Source organism: Rhynchophorus ferrugineus, unplaced genomic scaffold (genome assembly GCF_030347505.1).
Source record: "Rhynchophorus ferrugineus isolate W39M unplaced genomic scaffold, kcgeb_rfMv2 rfM2, whole genome shotgun sequence".
In the NCBI taxonomy this organism is placed as follows: Eukaryota; Metazoa; Arthropoda; class Insecta; order Coleoptera; family Curculionidae; genus Rhynchophorus; species Rhynchophorus ferrugineus.
In genome coordinates, this window is record NW_027472581.1 from 68,534,467 (window position 1) to 68,555,804 (window position 21,338).

Genomic DNA, 21,338 nt, shown 5'->3' on the forward strand with positions numbered 1-21,338 from the left:
TATCTTGAACTTATTATCATAATTTTTTAGAAGGTTTACTATAGATGCAATTTTAATTTGTCTTAGCAAATATAGGGCAGTTGATTTTAATAATACTATTCTCACAGTTCCTAACTGGTGATTGTGCTATTATTGGATACCCCTTAGAGTTATTACTAATAGTATTTTTACTTAATATTCTTCGATATTCTACCACATTTCATGGTTAGTGTGTTTGGAATACTCACTCACTTCAATTCTATAAAAGTCCTAGTATTCCTTTTAAAATTATTTTAGTTACAGTCACCGTAGACGAATGGATTCTGGGTAAATTTTAGTTATCACAAGACATTGCCTTGATTTCGATTTTTTCGTTTCGTCGGTAGTACAAAACCAATTTTTGAACTCTGCTGTATATAAATATAATAGATAAATAATCTAAATAAAATCAAAGCGCGCTAAAAAGTTCAAACGTTGAAATTATGGTTAGGAAATGGTAAGTGACGTCAATGTTTCGTAGCGCTTATGATTGGTGTTTAACTTAATATGACGAATTTTGAATGTTTTTATTTTTATTCTAGTAATTATATCATATTTAATTCTGATAAAATGTTAGTAATCCCTCTTCTAATTTTAAAATACATGTTTTTTGAATAAACTCTCTATAGTATAGTATGATTATAAATCAATATTTTTTTGATTCTTTATTACAGTTTTCTAGCCTCTTACTGACATTATTTCTTCCTTATCACTCCACATTTAACAAGATTTTTACCTACCTGATTAGCGTGGGATAACCTTAGCGGTAAATATGTCAAATTTAAAAACGTAAAATGCGAAAGTCTGACTAATAATGACCAAAATAACATAAACAATGAATTTTCCTTCTCGGCGATTCCATGTCGCGCGTCAAACTTGAATCACGCGTCTCGTATAGACAGTGGTTATTCTTAAGAGCCCCAATACCGGGCTGGCATGCTGTTGGAGCCGGCTTTGCTTGCATCATTGTTTGATGATGACGTTTTTTTTTAGAATTTCAGGGAAATAAATATTTACCAAAAAAAAACACACTGTGAATAAATGAAGCGTAGATATTTGATAACGAATAATTCTATAAAGTCAATGATAAAAGTAATTCTTACTATATTCGTACAGTTCGTTAAATGGTCAAGATAAATTGACGTTAGAAACAAGGTACCGAAAACGAACACACGATGTTTTACGGTCTTGACGATGATTACTGTCGACTGTGTAAGTCTCTAGACGGAAGTATTTTCCATATCATATGCCAGTGTCCGCGGTTCGCACAGACGGAATATAGAAGACGACACGACCGAATCGCCCGGAACCTTCATTGGGCGCTCTGTAAGAAATACGGCTTCCTTGTGGCAAAAAGACCTTCAGAACATTTCGGCGCTAGAACGATTGCTAACGGTAAGGTACGGCTGCTGTGGGACTCCCAACTTGATATTGTCGGCCGGACGTCAGCTAATAAACCGGACATTTCTATATTCGAGGATAATTCGATCACTCTCATCGACGTGACGATCCCCGGTGATCCCAAGGTACTACAGAAGGAACAGGAGAAGATCGAAAAATATCGAGAAATTTCGGAAGAACTGGCCGATTATTGGCATAGACCTGTCAAATTTATACCAATAACAATAGGTGCACTGGGAACCGTTACGCCCAATTATGATAGATATTTTAATGAGCTCGATGTTGATTCGATAACAGCGGACAGTTTACAGAATCTAGCCTTAGAGAGATCCTGTAGGATTTTTCGTCAATACATAATCGGATATGCATGGAGTTGAGATGTATATATGCTAATTTATTAATTATACATTTATTAATTATATTTTCGACGATAGATTAAATGTCCTAAAAATACAGATGAGCCTCTTAATAGCGTCGAGAAAATTTTTGTGTGGGACCCGCCGCCACTGTTGAAATGAGACGCTATAAGAGTGAGACGCTCGAAGTTGCTACGTAGTTCACCACAGTTTCCCCTACAAGTGATTTTCGTGATAACAAGTGCACGAATTTCTTTATTTCCACATTTTTGCTCGATCAAGACTTATTCAAATCATCATGCCCGGACCATCTAGACCTCTTTGGCAAGTAAGTCAATAAAAAAACATAAAAAAAGACACAAACACATTATATACAACAATAACAGAACCCGAAAATTATTAAACATTATTATTATTATTATTATTAAAAAATCTGTATTTTTATTGCTATAAAAAACATATATATTGCATGTTTTCTTCTAATAGTGTTAATTTTTATACATTTTGATAATACTATATGTTTTATTATTATTTACCAATTTATTTATCAAACATTAAACCAAGAATTTTATTTTATTAAATATATAATATCCTGTAGAATATATGTTGACTATAAATATATTATTAATAAGACTAGCTTTTTATTACCCCCAAAAATACATATGGTGGAATTCAATATTTTTGTATAACTTAATAAATGTGAATAAATGATATAAATGAATATAAATATAATATAATATAAATAATATAATTTGATAAAAATGATGAATAAGGAAAATAAAGAATGTAAAAAAATAATCATATTAAAACATTTAAATATAAATATGAAACAAATAATTTATCTTTGTACAATTTCCGCCATAATTTAAATAATACCAATACAAGATTGACAAAATATTATGTGGAGACATTTTTTCCTTATTTGAATCATCTTGACACTTTCAAATACTGCTCTAAATTTAAATTTGTGTCGTTATTACAGGTTAAACGAAAATATTGAGTCATACTTGAACAGCAAAGCTATTTGTCATTTCGGTTTATTTATATTTAGTAACATTTTTTATTTATAGCAACGGTTTTAATTGGTTGAAATTTCCAAAATATTTTAGAACGCGGATTCTTTTGCTACATTTTTTTTAATTAATTAATTTTTAAATTAATTAATAATTATTAGCGAATTCACAGTTGCATTATTGATTAATAAACATTTATCAATTTTCGTATCATAAATGGGAACTTAATGAAATTAAAATGAATATTTATAAAAATAAGTTTATTAAAATAATGATTACTAAATTAATAATATAAAACTAAAAAATAATCATTACTTTGAATCAATGAATCAATTGCACTAGAAAATTGATACTAAATTAGAAGGGCATATATTAAAGTGGCATTAAAATATATTTCAAGAATTATCTTAAAACATTATTATTACTAAATAAAAATTATTTAAAGAAATAAGGTATACATTGATTTTATAGCAATTGTTATATCACAATTAAATAAATGAGCAGAATACTCTCCAACAATTATTCTTAAAATATGTAAAATGATTTTTAAAAAAATTCAGTTTAGTTATTAAATTAGATCCCTATATTTAAATTACAAATATTAGTATACAATGATACATTTTCTATTTTCATTATCTACCACATACGAGCAATATAAAAAAATATAATTATTTTTTTAAATACTGTTGGGATATATTTGTTATGGGTTTATTATATCTAATTTTCTTTATAAACATAAATAAATATAAAACACAAAAATAAACTGGAAACATCGAATTATTTTATTTTATTTGGTCGAGAGTTTTCTTTGGTTATTTTCCACGATATCACCCAGGAAGAAGTTGGCTGGTATGTTATCGAACACTTTTTGTAATATATCGATCATGATGTCTTCAATAGTTTTGGATAAAATAGGATTTAGCGATTCAGCTACCGGCTTCCAGTTGGCATTCAAATATGCATTGGTTGAATCCTCTGTAAGATATGTTAAAATTGAAAGGTAAAGCATCTATAGTCTATTCAAAGTTTTTTTAGTAATACGTAATGGATATTCGTGATGTCGAAACATTGCAATGTTGCCACATCAACTCTGAGTTTTAGTTCAGTTTGGCTTTAACATACAAGAAAATTCTAATATGGATAAAATAATTGAACAAAAATGTTATCAAATATAATTTATTTTAACATTATAGTATATCTGAAAACTACAGTTAATTTTACAGCTACAATAATTTATCCGGATATGTAATAATGTTCGGTTGTCAGATGTACTCTAAATTATTCAAAATATTAGTTATAATTACTAGAACCCTACCGGCAAACATTATTTTAGCCCTTTGATTATTTTAATAAATTTTAAGTCGCTCCTTAATATATCATATTACTTTGTTTGAAAATGCCGAAAACAATAGATATTCAGGGTCACAAATTGATGGCGGCTTTAATAGGTTATTTCCAAAAGCTACGAGATAATAGAGGCCCCCTTTTGCCGGTAAATTTCGTTAGAAAGGTAATTATTGATGATACTAAATAATATAAGACCATACAATTTTATTAAAAATGTTTTTAGTGGGTTGCTAAAAAAATTTTATACGTTAGAATAATACGTTAGATTCACCCAAGAAAATCCGTCTATATACAAACTGGGTGATGAATCTTGACTATCTTGATATTGGCTCTATTCGAGACCAAATATACGAATTAGAATTTTCTTGTCCAACTGTCAAGCCAAACTGAACTAAAACTCAGAGTTGATGCGGCAACATTGTAATGTTTTGATGTCACAAATATCCATGACGCATTACTAACAAAACTTTGAATAGACTATACACTACTTGAAATATCGTTTACCCAGTGCTTTGATACCGTCAAAGAGATTGCCCATGTGCAATTTCAGCCCACCGATGCTGAACTTGACGTGCACTTTCTTAACACCAAAGAAGTTGAAACCATCTCGTTCTTCCATGATAACATCTGATTTAACGTTGATATTGAGATCTCCTGAAAAAAAAACATTAATTCCGTTAAAATGTTTTAATCGATAGTATTTTTCTTAATTATTGTGTATTGTTTAGATACGACTAATTAAATTAACTATTATAATAAGGAGAAAGTTAAATAAATAACAACATAACAAATAGAGTATAAAATCATTATTCATTATCATGAATAATCATTATTCAATTTAACTAATTAGTTAGCTTAAAATATCATAGCAACATAATAATTATTTAAGTTAGCTGAGTTTATTTAATTTAGATGTTTAATTAAGTTCAGAATGTAGTAGCGTCAAAAATGGAATTAAAATTATAGTCATTTTTAAATGAAGATAATTGAATGGAAAGTAATTATAGACGTTATACTAATTAAATACAATTGTTTTAAAAATATAATTTAAAAAAATGGTTATGAAAAGTAAGTCTTCAAAAACCAAATTAGAACTGATATAATCATAGATCGATTGATTTGAATAAAATGTTAATACAAAATATTTATATTAGAGGTAAGATAAAACTTAATATTATTTACTTACTGAAGTTACTCAAATAACTGGTAGCTGTTAGATGATGTTATATATATAAAATTGAATTGACGAATAAAATAATATCAATATATGTTCGTATATCTATAATCTGTTCTTATATGTTTTAATTAATTATAAATGTATTTAAAATATTGTGATTAAAAATAGTAATAATAATAAAAATAAATGTAAAGATCTAAATGAGTTTCGTTCATTAACTATAGTTTTAAAAGCGGTTGTTGAATGTGTTTACTGGACTGCTCTGGCCCTTAAAACCCTTAAAGCCTTAATAAACAAAACTATGTTCTTGAGGTGGATTTTTCTAGTTTAGGGGATAATTAATAATCGGATGGAATTGAGTCAGGTGAATAGAATCAGTTGCGAGTTGATTTTTTCATGGAATAGTAGTGGAAGAAGTTTATAATGATACATTTTTAGATTGACATATTTTTAGTTTGTTATGACATATTTTAAACCAAATTGATGACTAAAATAATCTGAATTTTGATATAACTTTTTGATCCGTGATACTTTATTTAATATGTAGAATTAAATAAAATATTGGGCAATTAGTGTCATTATAGTAATTTTTAGTCTAAAAACATTTGACAAAAAAAGATTTATTTACAAAATACTGTTAACTACATATATTTTTAGCAAACAACATAAATAAAGTCAAACAAAAATATATTATACAGGAAATGTCTCAAAATAAATGTCACATCAGGTACATCAACGTTCAGGTGCCAGTATTCATTAGTCATTGTATAAAATGTAATGAATTGTAGAACAATCAACGTAAGACTCAGTTGTTTTCGCATATATTTCATCAGTACTAAAAATATTCGAGACACTTGGCGCTACTTCAAATAGGGTGCGTAATATCGGGCTTTTTTTTTCGAAAATAAAAGAACTCTAATTTATACAATTTTGGTACCGCGAAAATCGTCGATAGATGGAGCTGCCGATTAATTTTAGGACTCTGGATCATTTCGCATATTTCCATATTCCAGATAGTTTCGGGCGATTCGGGCTATTAATTCCAGGATCTATTTTCGAAGTGGCGAATTTCGTTAGGTATTTATAGATTAATGTTACTTCATCGATTTAAATTGATAGAAACGTAATATTGTTTTAAATAGAACCGTGTATTTATTTATATACATAACAAACCGAAATATCACATTTACTTAATATCAATGTTCAAGTAATAACGACATCGTTCGATTGATTTCCAATTTAACTAAAGAAATATTTTTTATGAACTTGGCTTCTTTAACTTGCCTTCAGTTTCTTCGGTACATTTATTCGATCGTTCTCTGATGAGTCTGAAGATGTATGGTAATGGATCAATGTTTCATCCAGTGTTGCTTGTTCACGTAAAAAACCTTTTCGGTCGATTGCGCCCATAAAATTGTTCATTATTATCAATGATTCTACGGCCAGGTTTTAATTAAGTTAATTAATTCATTAATAAATGACTACTTGGCCATGGCAGTGGTTATCAAACCTCAAGAGAAAAGAGCTAATCGATCTAAATTATCATAAATTCAATACATGATCGAATGACATCAAAAATAAGGTTCTTTGGTATATTGTGGTATATTAGAAATGAGGATATACACAAAGATCTAATGGTATCAACCGTCAATGAAGAAATTAAACGTTTTGCGAAAAAAAAACGCAAAGAGGAAGATTGTCTGAACCTCTCAAAAGCTCTAACCCTCAAATGATGCGTGTATAAATTTGACAGCTGTCCGATTATTAGTTTATGAATTATAGCATTTTCAGTGAAGCAACTTTTATTATTGTGAAAAAAAATGTATAAAAAGTAATTTCGCGTGTTGATAAAATATTGTTTTCTGAAGGGCAAAAATACAGTTGAAGCAAAAACTTGACTTGATGCTGAGTTTCCGGACACTGCATTAGGAAAATCAACCATCAAGGATTGGTATGCTAAGTTTAAACGTTGTGAAATGAGTACCAAAGACGGTAAACGCAGTGGGCGCCCAAAAAGAGGTTGTTACCGACGAAAACATTTAAAATATCCACAGAATAATTTTGAATGACCGTAAATTGAAATTGAGTGAAATAGCAGACACTCTAAAGATATCAACTGAACGTGTACATCATATCATTCACGAATATTGGGGTATGAGAAAGCTATGTACAAGGTGGGTGCCGCGCGAGCTCACTTTTGACGTAAAATAACAACGAGTTGATGATTCGGAGCAGTGTTTGAAGATGAGCAACCGTAATAAACCCGAGTTTTTGCCTCGATATGTGACAACAGATGAAACATGGCTCCATTTCACTCCGAAGTTCAATCGACAGTCATCCAAGTGGGCAAAAATGGTATCGAAAAGTTGAAGGGTCGCTATAATCAGTGTATCACCCTTGAAGGGAATTATGTTGAATAAAAAAATATATTTTGCTAAAAAAGTGTGTTTTACTATGGTATGCCGGGGACTTTTCAATTGACCTGTATCAATATTAAGAGAAAATCACTAAATCGTCAGAAAATTCTTAAATATTTTAATAATTATAAATAAGTTTTATTCATCAATACTGAATACAACAGTATCTCTCTATGTATATATATATATATATATATATATATATATATATATATATATATATATATATTATATATATAGAAAATTACATGAAATTTTATACTCTTGAACTACTTATATCTCTTGAAGTATATTCTGATTGAAAATGGTGGTACATATATATCAGACTGGAAGTTTACTGACAGATACGTTAAAATCTATAAAAAGATTGTTTATAACGTAGTGATGCTGAAATATAGTTTCTGATATTTAACAAAAACTAGTTAAAACTGTGAAAACAACGCTTCTCCAATGTTTAGAACAGAGCAGCATTATTTTCCGTTGTTACCGCTATCCCTGAATTTTGAATGTAAATAATAATCTCTAGAAGCTATATCCGGCCATTATGATAAAAGATCAATATATGTAAGTTTCAGTTCACTCAGTTTTCTTACTACAAGCAATGATGGAGAGTTGAATATTGTTTATTCATGTTTGTTTACTGTACTATTTATTGTAAGGAATATTTTAATACATTTGAAACTTTCCCAAATTCTTTGTATAAGCTTGAGGAAAAAATAATTTTGACTTTTCGTTAAAAATTGTTTTAATGTTTTTTTTATTATTTAATTAATATATTGTTACTAGTCGTTTCCGTCTAACCTACAATTTGTCTTTATGCTAACTTAAATCTAGGTATATAACTAGGAGGATCCATCGGCCCTAACTGAGTCTCTGGTGAAATAATGTTTATAACTACACAACACTACACAAGATCAGATGATCAGAGATCAATTCGAAATGCCTGTGCCTGTTCGTTCTGGGTTGTAGTTGCGTTCTTTACATTTTTATGGCATTTTGCGTTTATTTTCTATGGTACTGACCTTTTTTTCCGATCGCACTTTCACTTTTTCACCAGTCTGTAAAATGTTATTGTTACACTTTTTTTAACGTCGCATTTGTGACACAAATGTTGCAGTTTTGTTTCGTTTCACTGACCGTCTCTCTGAATACGTCTTTACTCTGTGAAGGTCAAACGTCGACTTGCAAATCTTTAATAATACATATTTAATGAATCTTGCTATAGCACGCTTGCAAGTTGACAGCCCCTATAATATTCCAAATATAAAGGTAGCATAGACATTTACCGTCCTTCGAAAATAGAGAATCTAGAAGGAAATTTTCGTTATATATTGTTATCTTCTTGGTGTGTTAACATCGTTGAATGTTAAAACTAAATCTCTTGCGGTTGAACCGTTCTTGAAATTATTGAATATATTGAGATAAACTGACATATTACATTTCGTGACATTGCTATTAATATTAACTTAATAGCTCAATATTTGGTATCACATTAATTAACAAGTTTCCATTTGTAAATTGATACTCAAACGAAACGAAATTGAGTTATTTCTGAAACGAACGATTAAAGGCTATGAAAAGTGTACCATGTACGACAATAATATGCTAAATATATCGCGTAGAACCCTAATTAGAGTATAATTGTTTATCACCACTTGCTCAAATTGCTCTATCAACAATTAATGCGATTGAAGCAAATAAATTAGAAAACAAGAAAGGTGTTTTCTTCCACCAGTTAATGGCAAGAATTTGAGACAGATTGCCATATTAGTCGGAACTTATTTGATTCATTGATTGATTTATGGTTTTATCAGAAATGTTTTAAAAGATTTGAACAAAACGGTACATATACCATTTACTAGTGTTCAAAATTTATATAAATAAATTCGTTTCTAAAAACATTAAAAACAACCTGAAAAGATGTCTTTCCTCAACATAACTTCGACAATCCTTTTAAGGAAAATATACCTTTAAGGTTTTCTCTCATATTTGTATTCAGTGTCTTTATACAAGCTTTATACAGCTTGTATCTATCCAAGTTTCAACATTATAATATAATATCTGATAATAGAAATTTTTCGTGACTTAAGGAATAACACTGATGTAAACCAAATTCTTACTTGCATCAAACCAACAAGTTCCTTTGCCTTTCAAAGGTATGACCAATATTCGACCAAGGAGCTCATAATTTCCATCTATACGTAATTTTGGCAAGTGTAGCTTGGTGTAGAAGTCGTAGGTATCAGGATCCACGCTGTTGTATAATATATTAGTATTGCCAAAACCTACAATAGTTACATCAGTCAGCGATGCATTCACAGTGACTGGTCCACCACCACCCTGAAGAATCTGAAAATAAAACACATTTCCATTAGTTTTCAAATTAGAATATTACAAAATATTAGATAAAAAAATTATGATATATTATTTTAAAATATCTTCATCATTTTAAAAATACCGACTAGTTTTATCTTGTCCACTTTCACCAAAAATACTTATAATTCCTTCAAATATATATCATAACATAATTGCATCCAATCGCCAGAATATTATAATTTTTCATTTCGGTTTATTGGGTACTAGTAACTTAGAAGTAGTAACTTAGTAGTAGTAACTTAGTAGTAGTAAGTACAAAAAATATATTTTCGATAGTTCTTGTCAGATTATATTAATTCAAATGAATCAAATGTGTTTTTTCTGGTGCATTACCATCTATGCTTCCTACCGATGGAGTTAAATCAGGACGTCATAATTTTCTTGTGAAAAGTCCCAAAAACCCAATGACACAGCAATATAAGGAATCATATTATCAATATTGAAGACGATTATTATTTGTCTATTATCTATCTGTCACATTCCTATTATCCGTAATAACCAAATGGATATGTTAACCTGCATGCGCTACTGGAAACAATTGGATACGGAAGTAGACTTGTTTGTAGTCATTTAATAAAAAGCATCATGATATTGTGCCCTAATACCAAAAAACAGAGCACCACTCAAACAGAAAATTTTAAATAACTTAAAAACCGATTAAAATACTAATTATTCTCTTTGAAAGACGGTTAAAAATTAGAAAAGACCAAAACTCGCTGTTTCGTAAAGAAAATAGAATCCGGGCAAAAGATAAGGTGGAATTAATAGCAGAGTAATTTTCAACGTCACCTTGTTAAAAGATGTTATCTAATAGAATTGACATGGAAGATGTAAACACAATAACTCCAAAGGAAATACTTAACGAAATCCAGAAAGACTTCGGGTCATAAATGGCCAAGTACTTAAACTGCTAAGAAAGGGTATTCAACGCTAACTGCAATATATGTAATGAAATAATTTGGGTTTCGAACTAAACACTAGACAAATGGCCAAGTACATCGTGTTATATAAATTCAGAAACCGTTATATTATTACGGAATTATATTATAACTAATTTTGTTATAAAGTAATAATAATATACGAATTATTCATTACCTTATGGATTTTTAAGCGATTATAGTACTAAAATAATTTTACATTTCACTATAATTTCCTTTAACGTTGAAATGCTTATTCAAACAATCCTACAATTGATTGGTGGATTCTATCCTTATAATGGTTCATAAAAAGCTTACAAAGTACTGCTCTAATTTAACTCTCTGTTTGATCAAGATCGCTTGAAGCTTAGGTGGATAAACCAGGTGTTAAAATAACTAGTACTTTTGTTCCTTAATTTTAGCGATATTTTTCAATGTTTTTGAGTAGGTGCATTATCATCCTTGCTAATAATCTTTTCTTTCGAAGTCGAGTATTTTAAAGAATTTTTAGATCCTATTAGTCGAAAATATTTGAATAATAATCTGAGTTTGTTGCTTTAGTTCGAAGGTAATTCCTGAACAAAATTCTTTTGAAAACAGAAAAACTATTGTTAACACTTTCTTGGTAGATTCCATCAGAGGTCAGAGAGAGATAGCCAGAATCATATTATTCTCATAAGAATTATTTTTTTTGTATTCAAGGTTATGACGCTTCCATAAAATCCCTTTTTTTGTAAGTCATATTTGTAAGTGTCAATGTTTGAATGAACAACTCAAATTAAATTTAAGTTAATCATAAAATGTTAGTTATGTTATGAAACATGCAGTCATGTTTCGTTACATAACTATTTCGAACCAAATAATTGTAAACCAAATGATCAAACCAAATATTAATTAATTAACAATAACTGCTTCAAATCACAAATAATTATGCCCAAAAAATTGACATAATGGCAGAACAAGTCTGATATTATAGGCCCATCTCTTTGCAATATTCAAATTATTTCAGAAACTGCTGCTAAAACCAGTTAAATCACTTATAAAAATGCCAAATTTCCAGTTTAGATTTCAAAGTCACCAACTGAATAATTGATCAAGTATATAGAGTAACAACAACAACAAGTACAAGTAGGTAATTGAAAAGGCGTTTTAAGAAACCTGAACGGCATACAAATCTTTGACCGGGTATGGTATTTGATACAGATACACAAATTGTTACCACCGAACTATTGTTAATTTCTGGAGTGTTATCTTTTTGAAGTAAATTGTGAAGTTTCATTTTTATGTAGTTAGGCATTTTTAATATATAAACCTATTTCGGTTAGAGTTCTGCAGGATAGTGTTTCGGTATACACTAGAGATGCAGAGAAAATATCGATATATCGATATTTTCTGAAAAAAATATCAATATAGTTTTGGCCGATATATCGATATGTTTTAGCCGATATTTTTGAATACTTTCTAAGAATATATTAAGTATAATTTATTACTTGTACTTAATTTTAAAAGCTTATCGTTATTCTTTGTAGAATTTAGAGATTTAGAAAAAAATATATTTTTTGGCTAATATTTCACTATTTTTGTTTTTTCTTGAAAATATCGATATTTTACAAAAAAAAAGTTATCGATATTTTTTTCCTCCGATATATCAATATTTTTTAAAATGTATTAAAAGCGATATATCGAAATATCGATATTTTTTTGGTGGCCAACACCCCTAGTATACACATATATGCTGATATCCCAATAACAAAAGAAACAGTCCTTGGGATATTTTCCAACGACACAGTCATTATATCTAAAGACATATCTCTGCCCAGGGCGGCAAAACAAGTACCAAAAAAAGTACAAATGGCAGTCAACAAGATCCATAAATGGATTAGAGACTGGAAAATACAGCATAATAGCTCCAAATATGTCCATGTCAATTTTGCATTGTGGCAGAATAATAAAAACCTAATTATATCACTTAGGAGATACCAGATTCCTTAAACAGAATAGTTACAGTTAGACATGTTAGACAAAAAGTTGAGACTTACGTCACAGACCAACTTGGGTAAAAATCAAAGAGATTAGTTATATTAGTTTTATAGCTCAGTATAGGGGGTTGCACCATTCCAAAACAAAGTTCTTCAATTGATATTCAATACTTACCGTTACGTAACCAATGAAGACCTTTAGGATGGCCTCGAAGTCAAATGGCTTATCCAAGATTTCGCCTAACCATGAAATAAGGTTACTAAATGACAGCAACATAGAAACAACACAGCTGCAACATGCAGGAAATCAAAAGATTGAAGCAACCCGCACCACATGACCTTGTGTGTATAAGTGTTTATTCTCAAATGTAGCAAATAAGCAATCTAATTTAATTTTAATTTGGAAAATACTGTTTATATATTAATGCAAGTATAACTAAATAAGAGTAATATGTAATGAATAATGATATATTAAGTTTGTACTAAGCATATCTAATAAAATAAAAGACTGTTATGAAAGATGAAATTTTAAACAATATCGAATTTTGTTAACAAATAGATGGCACTCCACAATAGTTTACCGTAATATAATAGATATGCAGATATGTAGAATAGTTATTCAAGTGTAATTTTTTCTAGTAATACTTGACATATTAGAAGTATTGAAAAAAATAAAAAATTAACTACGAACAAATGAACGTGAACAATTGGTATTTCGAAACACAACTAGTTTGCCATAAAAAGAATTTGTTCTTGTATGGGCATTTATCACCGAGAAAGCTGATATTAGGATTACGTTTCGGTGAACAAAATGTTGTACGCTTGTTACGTTAGTTGGAAGTGTTGAGTAAAAAAAGCTTTTAAAAAATATTCCTTGAAACCTGACCCACATTGTATGTTTAACGACTGGAAAAACCTTGAGTGACTTACAGATGAACATGTAACAATTATACCATGACTGAAATAGTAAAAGTTAAAGACATAAAAATATTCATATAAAAAATTGTTTTTGTTTACTTTATACAAGATTAAAATAAGTTCGCGCTGATTGTATAATTAAATCGAATGCGCACTTTTTTCTGAATCACATGGAAAATTCTTTAATATATCGACTTCTTGTTGTATGCAGATTTTTTATTCGAATCACTGTCTTTACCTATAATGGTAAAGTTTATGTGAATATTTTAATATTATAGTATCTACAGTATTCCTTATAGTACACCAACTGGGTTTCTAATAAATGATACTGATCATTATTACCAATCGACAACAAACCTCAAGAGTCATTAATATTCAGCACCTGCCTTAATTCTAAGAAAATAGGAAAATCTATGGGAAAAAGTTCCTAGTGGTTTTTCTAATAAGATTTAACTGGATTTATTATAATATAAAAATTAATATAACAATGTTTCTTTATGTGTTTGTGGCAGAGTTATGATGTCATCGTTTGGTTGAATAACTAAATCAAGTAATTTTCACAGGCTTCTTTCACCGACATGTCGGAACAAGCAATAGACAAGCAAGATAGAACAACCATTATTCCATTTGAATCTTGGTCTTTCAGTTGCCTAATCTGTTTACTTATCCGCACGAGAGCTATGATTCTTTTCGTGATGTACAGCATTACCTTTTTATTTGCGTAAATGATTCAAAATAAAGTTGTCGTGAATGCATAGCCCCTATTAGGTTTTTTTTTGTCAAAATTTGCAGATCTACTATCGACAAGACGCGGAACTATCCGGACGGAATCCGGGACTACTACTTCAAACGGTTCCCTGGTTAAAAAAATAGTATCGTATATCTCTTAAAATATAAATATTTAGATATAAATATATTTGGGTAATCATTAATAGTCATCTCGCTCTAATAATATCAATACCCATATTGCTAATATATTTATTTTTGTTTATCTCTTCATTTTCATTGATTTTCTTTTCCCTATTTTCATACGTAAACATCTTTATAATCACTGCGTCAATTTTGATGATGTTTATAATTTGATCTACATGGGCTCCCAACTACGGTCCTCGGCATTAAGTCTACCGACTAGCCAGTGACTATCCCAAAAACATCTGTCTTACCCAGCCTGGATACTGCCTGATTTTACGCTGTTGTCTAGAGATATTAGAATTAGAATTGTTACAGTAGTTACTTTAATTGTATTTTAAACATATTGTACCGTTCAGGACTTAGCAGGATTAGAACCCGCGACTATTTCAGCCGTAAGACGACCGTCCTCACCTTAACCACTGCGACTACGAAGCCGGTTTCGTAAATTTTGATTAAATTTTATACTTAATTTTGAGTTTTCAATTACCAGGAAAATACCGCGAACTTTCTCCTAAACTTATTGGTATTAAATTATCTTAATCAATGAAAATATATTCCTCTAAGATTTAAGTTATAAATTCAGTTTATTTTGTTGGTTGTTTAAAACAATTTTCTGTTTTAAAAGTAAGTCGCGGAACTAGCAGACTCTTGATATTCAAACGAGTTCGTTATGTAATTTATACACGATTTATTTGGGCACGAACTGCATTTCTACCAATTTAAAACACATAACCTATTTCAATGTTTCTTAAAGAAGAATATATATTAAATGCTAGATAAATATGTGTATATATTCATTTATTAGCAAATATATTTCGTAATATTCATAAATAATAAGCAATAAGTTTTATGTGTAAAGATATATCTGATCAAATACTTATCTCTGTAGTTAAATTTTTCTGATAATGGGCATACAAATCATAATTAAAAACTGTAGCTCTGATTTACTAATCTCATGAGCAGTATAAGCAATTATTAAAACCGAATTTTACCGTAATAGTGATTTTCACAAGCTTCTCTCACCGACAGGTCGGAACAAGCAATAGACAAGCAAGATAGAACAACCATTATTCCATTTGAATTTTGTTCTTTCGATTACCTAATCTGTTTAGTTATCCGCTCTAGAGTTATCATTCTTTTCATGATATACAGCATTACCTTTTTATTCAAAACAAAGTGTTCGTGAATGCATAGCCCCTATTAGGTTTTTTGTCAAAATTTACAGATCTACTATCTACAAGAGGCGGAACTATATCGAATCTGGGACTACTACTTTGAAGAGTTCCCCGGGTAAAAAAAAGATGGTATAGTATATCACTAATAATATAAACATTTAGTATAAATATATTTGGGTCCGCACTAATAGCAATTTTGCACTAATAATATCAATACGGATATTGATAATATATTTATTTTTGTTTGACTCTTCATTTTCATTGATTTTCTTTTCCCCATTTTCATACGCAAACATCTTTATAATCATTGCGTCAATTTTGATGATATTTATAATTTGATTTAAATGGGCTTCCAACTACGGTCCTCAGCATTAAGTCTACCGACTAGCCAGTGACTATCCCAAAAGACATCTGTCTTACTCAGCGTGGTTACTGCCTCATTTTACGCTGTTATCTAGAGATATTACAATTACAATTGTTACTTTAGTTATTGCATTTGTTACTGTAATTGTGTTGTATTATAAACATATTGTACCCTTCAGGGCTTAGCAGGATTAGAACCCGTGACCATATCAGCGATAAGACGACAGTCCTCACCTTAATCACTACGACCAAGCCGGTTTGAGTTATATGAGTTATATAGTTATATATGAGTAATATTCAATTACCAGGAAAAACATTTTCCTAAACCTATTACTATTAAATTATCTTAATCAATGAAAATATATTTCTCTAAGATTTAAATTATAAATTCAGTTTATTTTCTTGGTTGTTTAAAACAATTTCCTGTTTTAAAAGTAAATCGCGGAACTAGCAGACTCTTGGTATTCAAACGAGTTCGTTATGTAATTTATACACGATTTACTTGGGCATGAACTGCATTTCTACCAACTTAAAACGCATAACCTATTTCAGTGCTTCTTAAAGAAGAGTACATAATAATATACGCTAGAAAAATATGTATATATATTCATTTATTAGCAAATATATTTAGTAATATTATAATATATGCTAGAAAAATATGTGTATATATTCATTTATTAGCAAATATATTTAGTAATATTCCTAAATAATAAGCAATAATTTTTATGTGTAAAAATATTTCTGATCAAATACTTATGCAATTATGCAATTATTAAAACTGAATTTTATTCTAACAAATAAGTCAAATATCGTTACACGATTAAACGTTTCATTGAATTGATGCGAATTCAATGATCGAAAGTTTAATTTTAAATACATTTTATATATGAATGAATGTTAACTTACGTTTACAATTGGAACTTTGAGTGGATCCAATATTTGAAGACCTATCTCTGCATTACCTCTTGGTATTTCGTTGAACAATATCTGAACGGCATGAGTAGAACAATTAACGAATTCATCTTTAGGTTTCGTAATCATACAAGTCTTGACAAATTCCGCTAAAATTAGAGAGAATTAAGGTGAAGATACATATTACAACATTATAACGATAATATAACTATATTACGTTCACGAAAAAAATACGAGTTTCTTCATATATTAGCACTGTTGATCTTTGGTAGTCATATCATCTAATATTATTTAATAAAAAGTGTAAAGTTGCTTAAGATTTTAATACTATATATACATTATAAGATTGTTGCTTGATTTTATTGTTTTATACAAAGACTGTGATAAACTCTTCAAAAAAATGCCCTGTGAAGATAAATATTAACCAAATCATATCTGTTAATTAAAAATTAATGAAAAATAGATGACTTGAGCATAATAAGTTATAATAATGCATATTAAAACTAACTTACTAGTAAAATTATACTATTAGCATTCAATAGATAAGATATACAGAGAGCAGTAATATTTGACATAACACAACTGAAATAAGTGACAACATTATTGAGGTAATTAGTAGAACAAATGGTATGAATATACAATCTAGAATTAAATACACAGTTCAATTGGCAGTCGTAGTTCGAACTCCTTGAATTATTAGGGGAAAGTAAGAAGTTCTGAACAACATGAAACTTAATTTGAAAAAAAAAACATTTTATGGACTAAATACATAAGTTTTGTTTGTTTTAAATTAGACAGGGCTATGCAAAGAGGCATTAAAAAACTTAATTATTATAAAACATTATAATTATACTTAATTATATTCCTAAGCAGTACACAATGTTGAAATATGTATTCCCGAATCTGTTTAAATTATAAACAACTAGAATATGAAGTAGATATATTAATATCATATTCATATCATATATATATATATATATATATATATATATATATATATATATATATATATATATATATATATATATAATATTGCAGTTCCTATGAAACCACAATTACATCTAGTTTTATTTCCTTATAGTGAGTCGGCATTATTTTTATTGGTTTTGAAAAAAAAATTAACAAATTAATAAAAGAAAAAAGTACGATCTTGGTAAGTTCAAAAAAAAGAAAATAAAAAATTATATAAATGTTATGAGATATATATTTTAGTATTACATAATTAAAGTAAAATCTGTGGTTGAACGAAATATTGTTTAGTGAAATATTTTATTACGTGTTTATATAACCTTTTAAATATTTAATGTGTACTTGGATTGATACGTTTTTCTTAGTTTACTATATAGGTTAAATGATCCATTTTTTTAATTGAAATAGAAAACGCAATTTAAACAAAGATTGAATGATAATAAGATTTTTATCACAACAGAAGTTTTTCATACAATTTCAAGCATCTAATATTTTATTAAAGTAAATATTTAATAATATTACAATATTATAATACTAAGTGTTTAATAGTTAATTTACGTTCAGTTAATCATTAGATTCAGTGAAATTAACACAATAAAATAGTAATATTTATTTATATTAATGAATTAACTATATTTTATATAACATATAACAAATAATGAATAATTTGTGTCATTTAATATTTTTTCTATGAAAAACATAATGATCTAAGGGACAACAGTGAGTTGATATAGAATTCATAATAATTAGTTTTTAATATCGATAAAAAATATGCCAAATAGATAAGAAATTTAAATTTAAATTTGTAATTCTTGAGTTTTGATTGATACTATAAAAAATATTTTTATGTAATAATGTAAGCCAATCAATATAGCATAATATTGAAAAATTATATTGCAACTTATCAAAGATAATCTTACGTTGTGTGGTCAGTATTTTCGCTCGACACTCCGACAACAACAAACAAAAAATGGCACAGCTCAAAATCAGCACGCTCCAACCCATGTTAAACTGCTGCCGGATCGGCCGACTGAATAAACAGACACCAAGAAGCTAGTTCAGCCGCTAGATCTGATCACTTTCACCAAGAGGTATATTGCAGGTCTTTGGCGTTATGCAATTTTTTCGATGTTTATACAACATATATATCCACCAGTTTGGTGGGTTTATGATATTTCGGCGTCCGAGTAGACGGTGTTCGTTTATGAAATGCCAAACAAAACAAGATGCACAAAGGTTACGTATGCCCTCGCCTTTTTGTTTTGTTTTCCGTTATGCAATCCATCTAAATTAGGTCGTATAAGTCCAAATGTTGGCCAAAAATATGCGTTAGTATTAAAATATATAATGGTAACATATTTTCTGGATAAGATTTTATGCTGGTAATTAAGTAACTTTTTTTATCAATATTAGGAGTTGAATTGTACGATCTGGTTATATCTCGACAAAACTCATTGTATTCGTCTGGATCCCCAGCCACAAAGGCATACCTGGGAATGAATTGGCTGATGAACTTGTCGAAGATGCTAATGCGAGTGGTTAACAAATTATAAGTACTTAAGGATATATAGTCTAATGCAACTCTAGCGCTGGAAGGGAAAAACATGCTTTGGTTCATTAAAAAGGATATTTTTTCGCTGTTACCTCTTCAGGGAAGAATGGTTTTCAAGTAAAATTAAACAGGCCCCTGATTGGTTACTGTCAATTTACCCATTCCTTCCTGATAAATCGAACTTAGAGACCTCTCCATCCCAATTGTGAAAGACACATGTTAATCTACCATGTTTTGGTGAAATATTGAAATGTATTAACTATTAGAAGAAGTCACCTGATTCATTGAGGGATGTGTTCTTTCCTCAAAACCTACCCGAATTGTTTGATTTCCTGAAAGAAATAGATCTTTGTTTTAAAATCTAATTTTAACCTTTATATAGTTTCATTTTAAGATGAGATTTATCTATAGACAGTTTTATTATTTAATTGTTTATCCAGATATATGTTTTGTCTCGATATTTGTTGTGTAAGTTTGGTCAATCAATCAATAATAGTATTAGGTAAAACAGTGATCAGATCAGCAGGTTAGTCCTCCTACTCCTGCAGTAGTATCATGATTGAACAGAAATCGAGGCATAAATGTTTTTAATTTATGTTTGTAGTTGTCCAAGGACATGAGTGTAAAATCGGGCTGGATAAAAGAGAGTGTCTCTTAAAAATAATCTAAAGGCATAGTTAACTTTTCCGAACATGAGACTGCTATAATCGTAGGTTCGAATCCAACAGAACATAGATGTATTTTAGGTTTACAATCGAGTCACCCCAGAATCAGGCAGTAAGATAGGATGTCTTCTGGGATAATCTCACTTATTTAGTAGCCAACTGAGTAATTAGTACGTAAAAAAGAGACCTCAAAATATAATTTTATCTATCTGGCAAAAGTGGTTTCAAGATATGATTAAATATTTTTGAAGTTTGTGAAAAAAAAACCCAAAAAGATTAGTTAAACATAAAAACGTCGAATTAGTATGTAACTGCTTAACAACAGTGGATTTAACCGGAGATTGAAAAGAAAAAAACCCTTTGAATAAATATATTTATTACATAGGTTAATCACTAGCTACTATTATTTTACATTTTTTACGCTATATTTTAATGCCATACCCTAAAAATAACAATTTCTTCAAGGACTTAATTTCATATTTCGTCAAAATTAAAGTGTTGCTCAGTCAGACTGTGTAAAAATTATATTTAGTTAAAATATTTCATGATAGTTTTACTTTGTTTAAGCTTCAAATTTCTCATTTGAAGACTGTTTGAATTCAGCAATGTGTTTGCCGCCAGCATATCCATTTTATGACATCTATCAGCGCCAGAAACAGCAATAGTATTTTTACAAAATGGTTAACATACAGTTTCAGTCACTTTTATTTCAGTTAAATAGATACATTAGAAGATCCAGACAATTTTTTTAAATTTTGTTAATTACATCTTACATTCGATATGCTTATTAAAATCTTAATCCACAAATTAATTTATTGCTACTGTTCTGTTGTACTTGCATTAATATACAAGTAAGGCGAGTACGGGATTA

General features: G+C 29.1%; 2 protein-coding genes across 3 annotated transcripts in view; one reads left to right on the forward strand and one right to left on the reverse strand.

The window, feature by feature from the left end:
* Positions 1 to 1,097: 1,097 nt before the first annotated feature.
* The window catches only part of LOC143191288 (muscle-specific protein 20), a 41,322-nt gene continuing 21,081 nt past the window's right edge, over positions 1,098 to 21,338 (forward strand). Inside the window, exons 1-2 of one of the 2 annotated variants that reach the window (XM_076396205.1) lie at positions 1,098 to 1,799; positions 1,854 to 1,995. In XM_076396205.1, coding sequence (XP_076252320.1) covers positions 1,194 to 1,796 — 603 coding nt within the window. In that variant the 5' untranslated portion in view covers positions 1,098 to 1,193 and the 3' untranslated portion in view covers positions 1,797 to 1,799; positions 1,854 to 1,995. Of the gene's footprint in view, positions 1,800 to 1,853; positions 2,104 to 21,338 lie in introns of those variants that run through there. The other variant, XM_076396206.1, reaches the window with a different exon arrangement.
* On the reverse strand, positions 3,349 to 19,374 carry LOC143191287 (protein takeout). Its single transcript, XM_076396204.1, has 5 exons — positions 19,171 to 19,374; positions 17,276 to 17,430; positions 9,850 to 10,078; positions 4,640 to 4,789; positions 3,349 to 3,763 (listed from the first exon to the last, which is right to left on the reverse strand). Exons 1-5 carry the CDS (start codon positions 19,253 to 19,255, stop codon positions 3,576 to 3,578), a joined length of 807 nt encoding a protein of 268 aa, XP_076252319.1. The 5' UTR covers positions 19,256 to 19,374; the 3' UTR covers positions 3,349 to 3,575.

Bases quoted from the DNA above. Each gene is read 5' to 3' on its own strand.
- LOC143191287 (XM_076396204.1), bottom strand. From the start codon at position 19,255: ATGGGTTGGAGCGTGCTGATTTTGAGCTGTGCCATTTTTTGTTTGTTG. The intron at 17,431-19,170 runs GTAAGATTATCT...CTCTAATTTTAG, and splicing joins GAAAATACTGACCACACAAC to CGGAATTTGTCAAGACTTGT. The intron at 3,764-4,639 runs GTAAACGATATT...CATATCTTACAG, and splicing joins TGACGGTATCAAAGCACTGG to AGGATTCAACCAATGCATAT.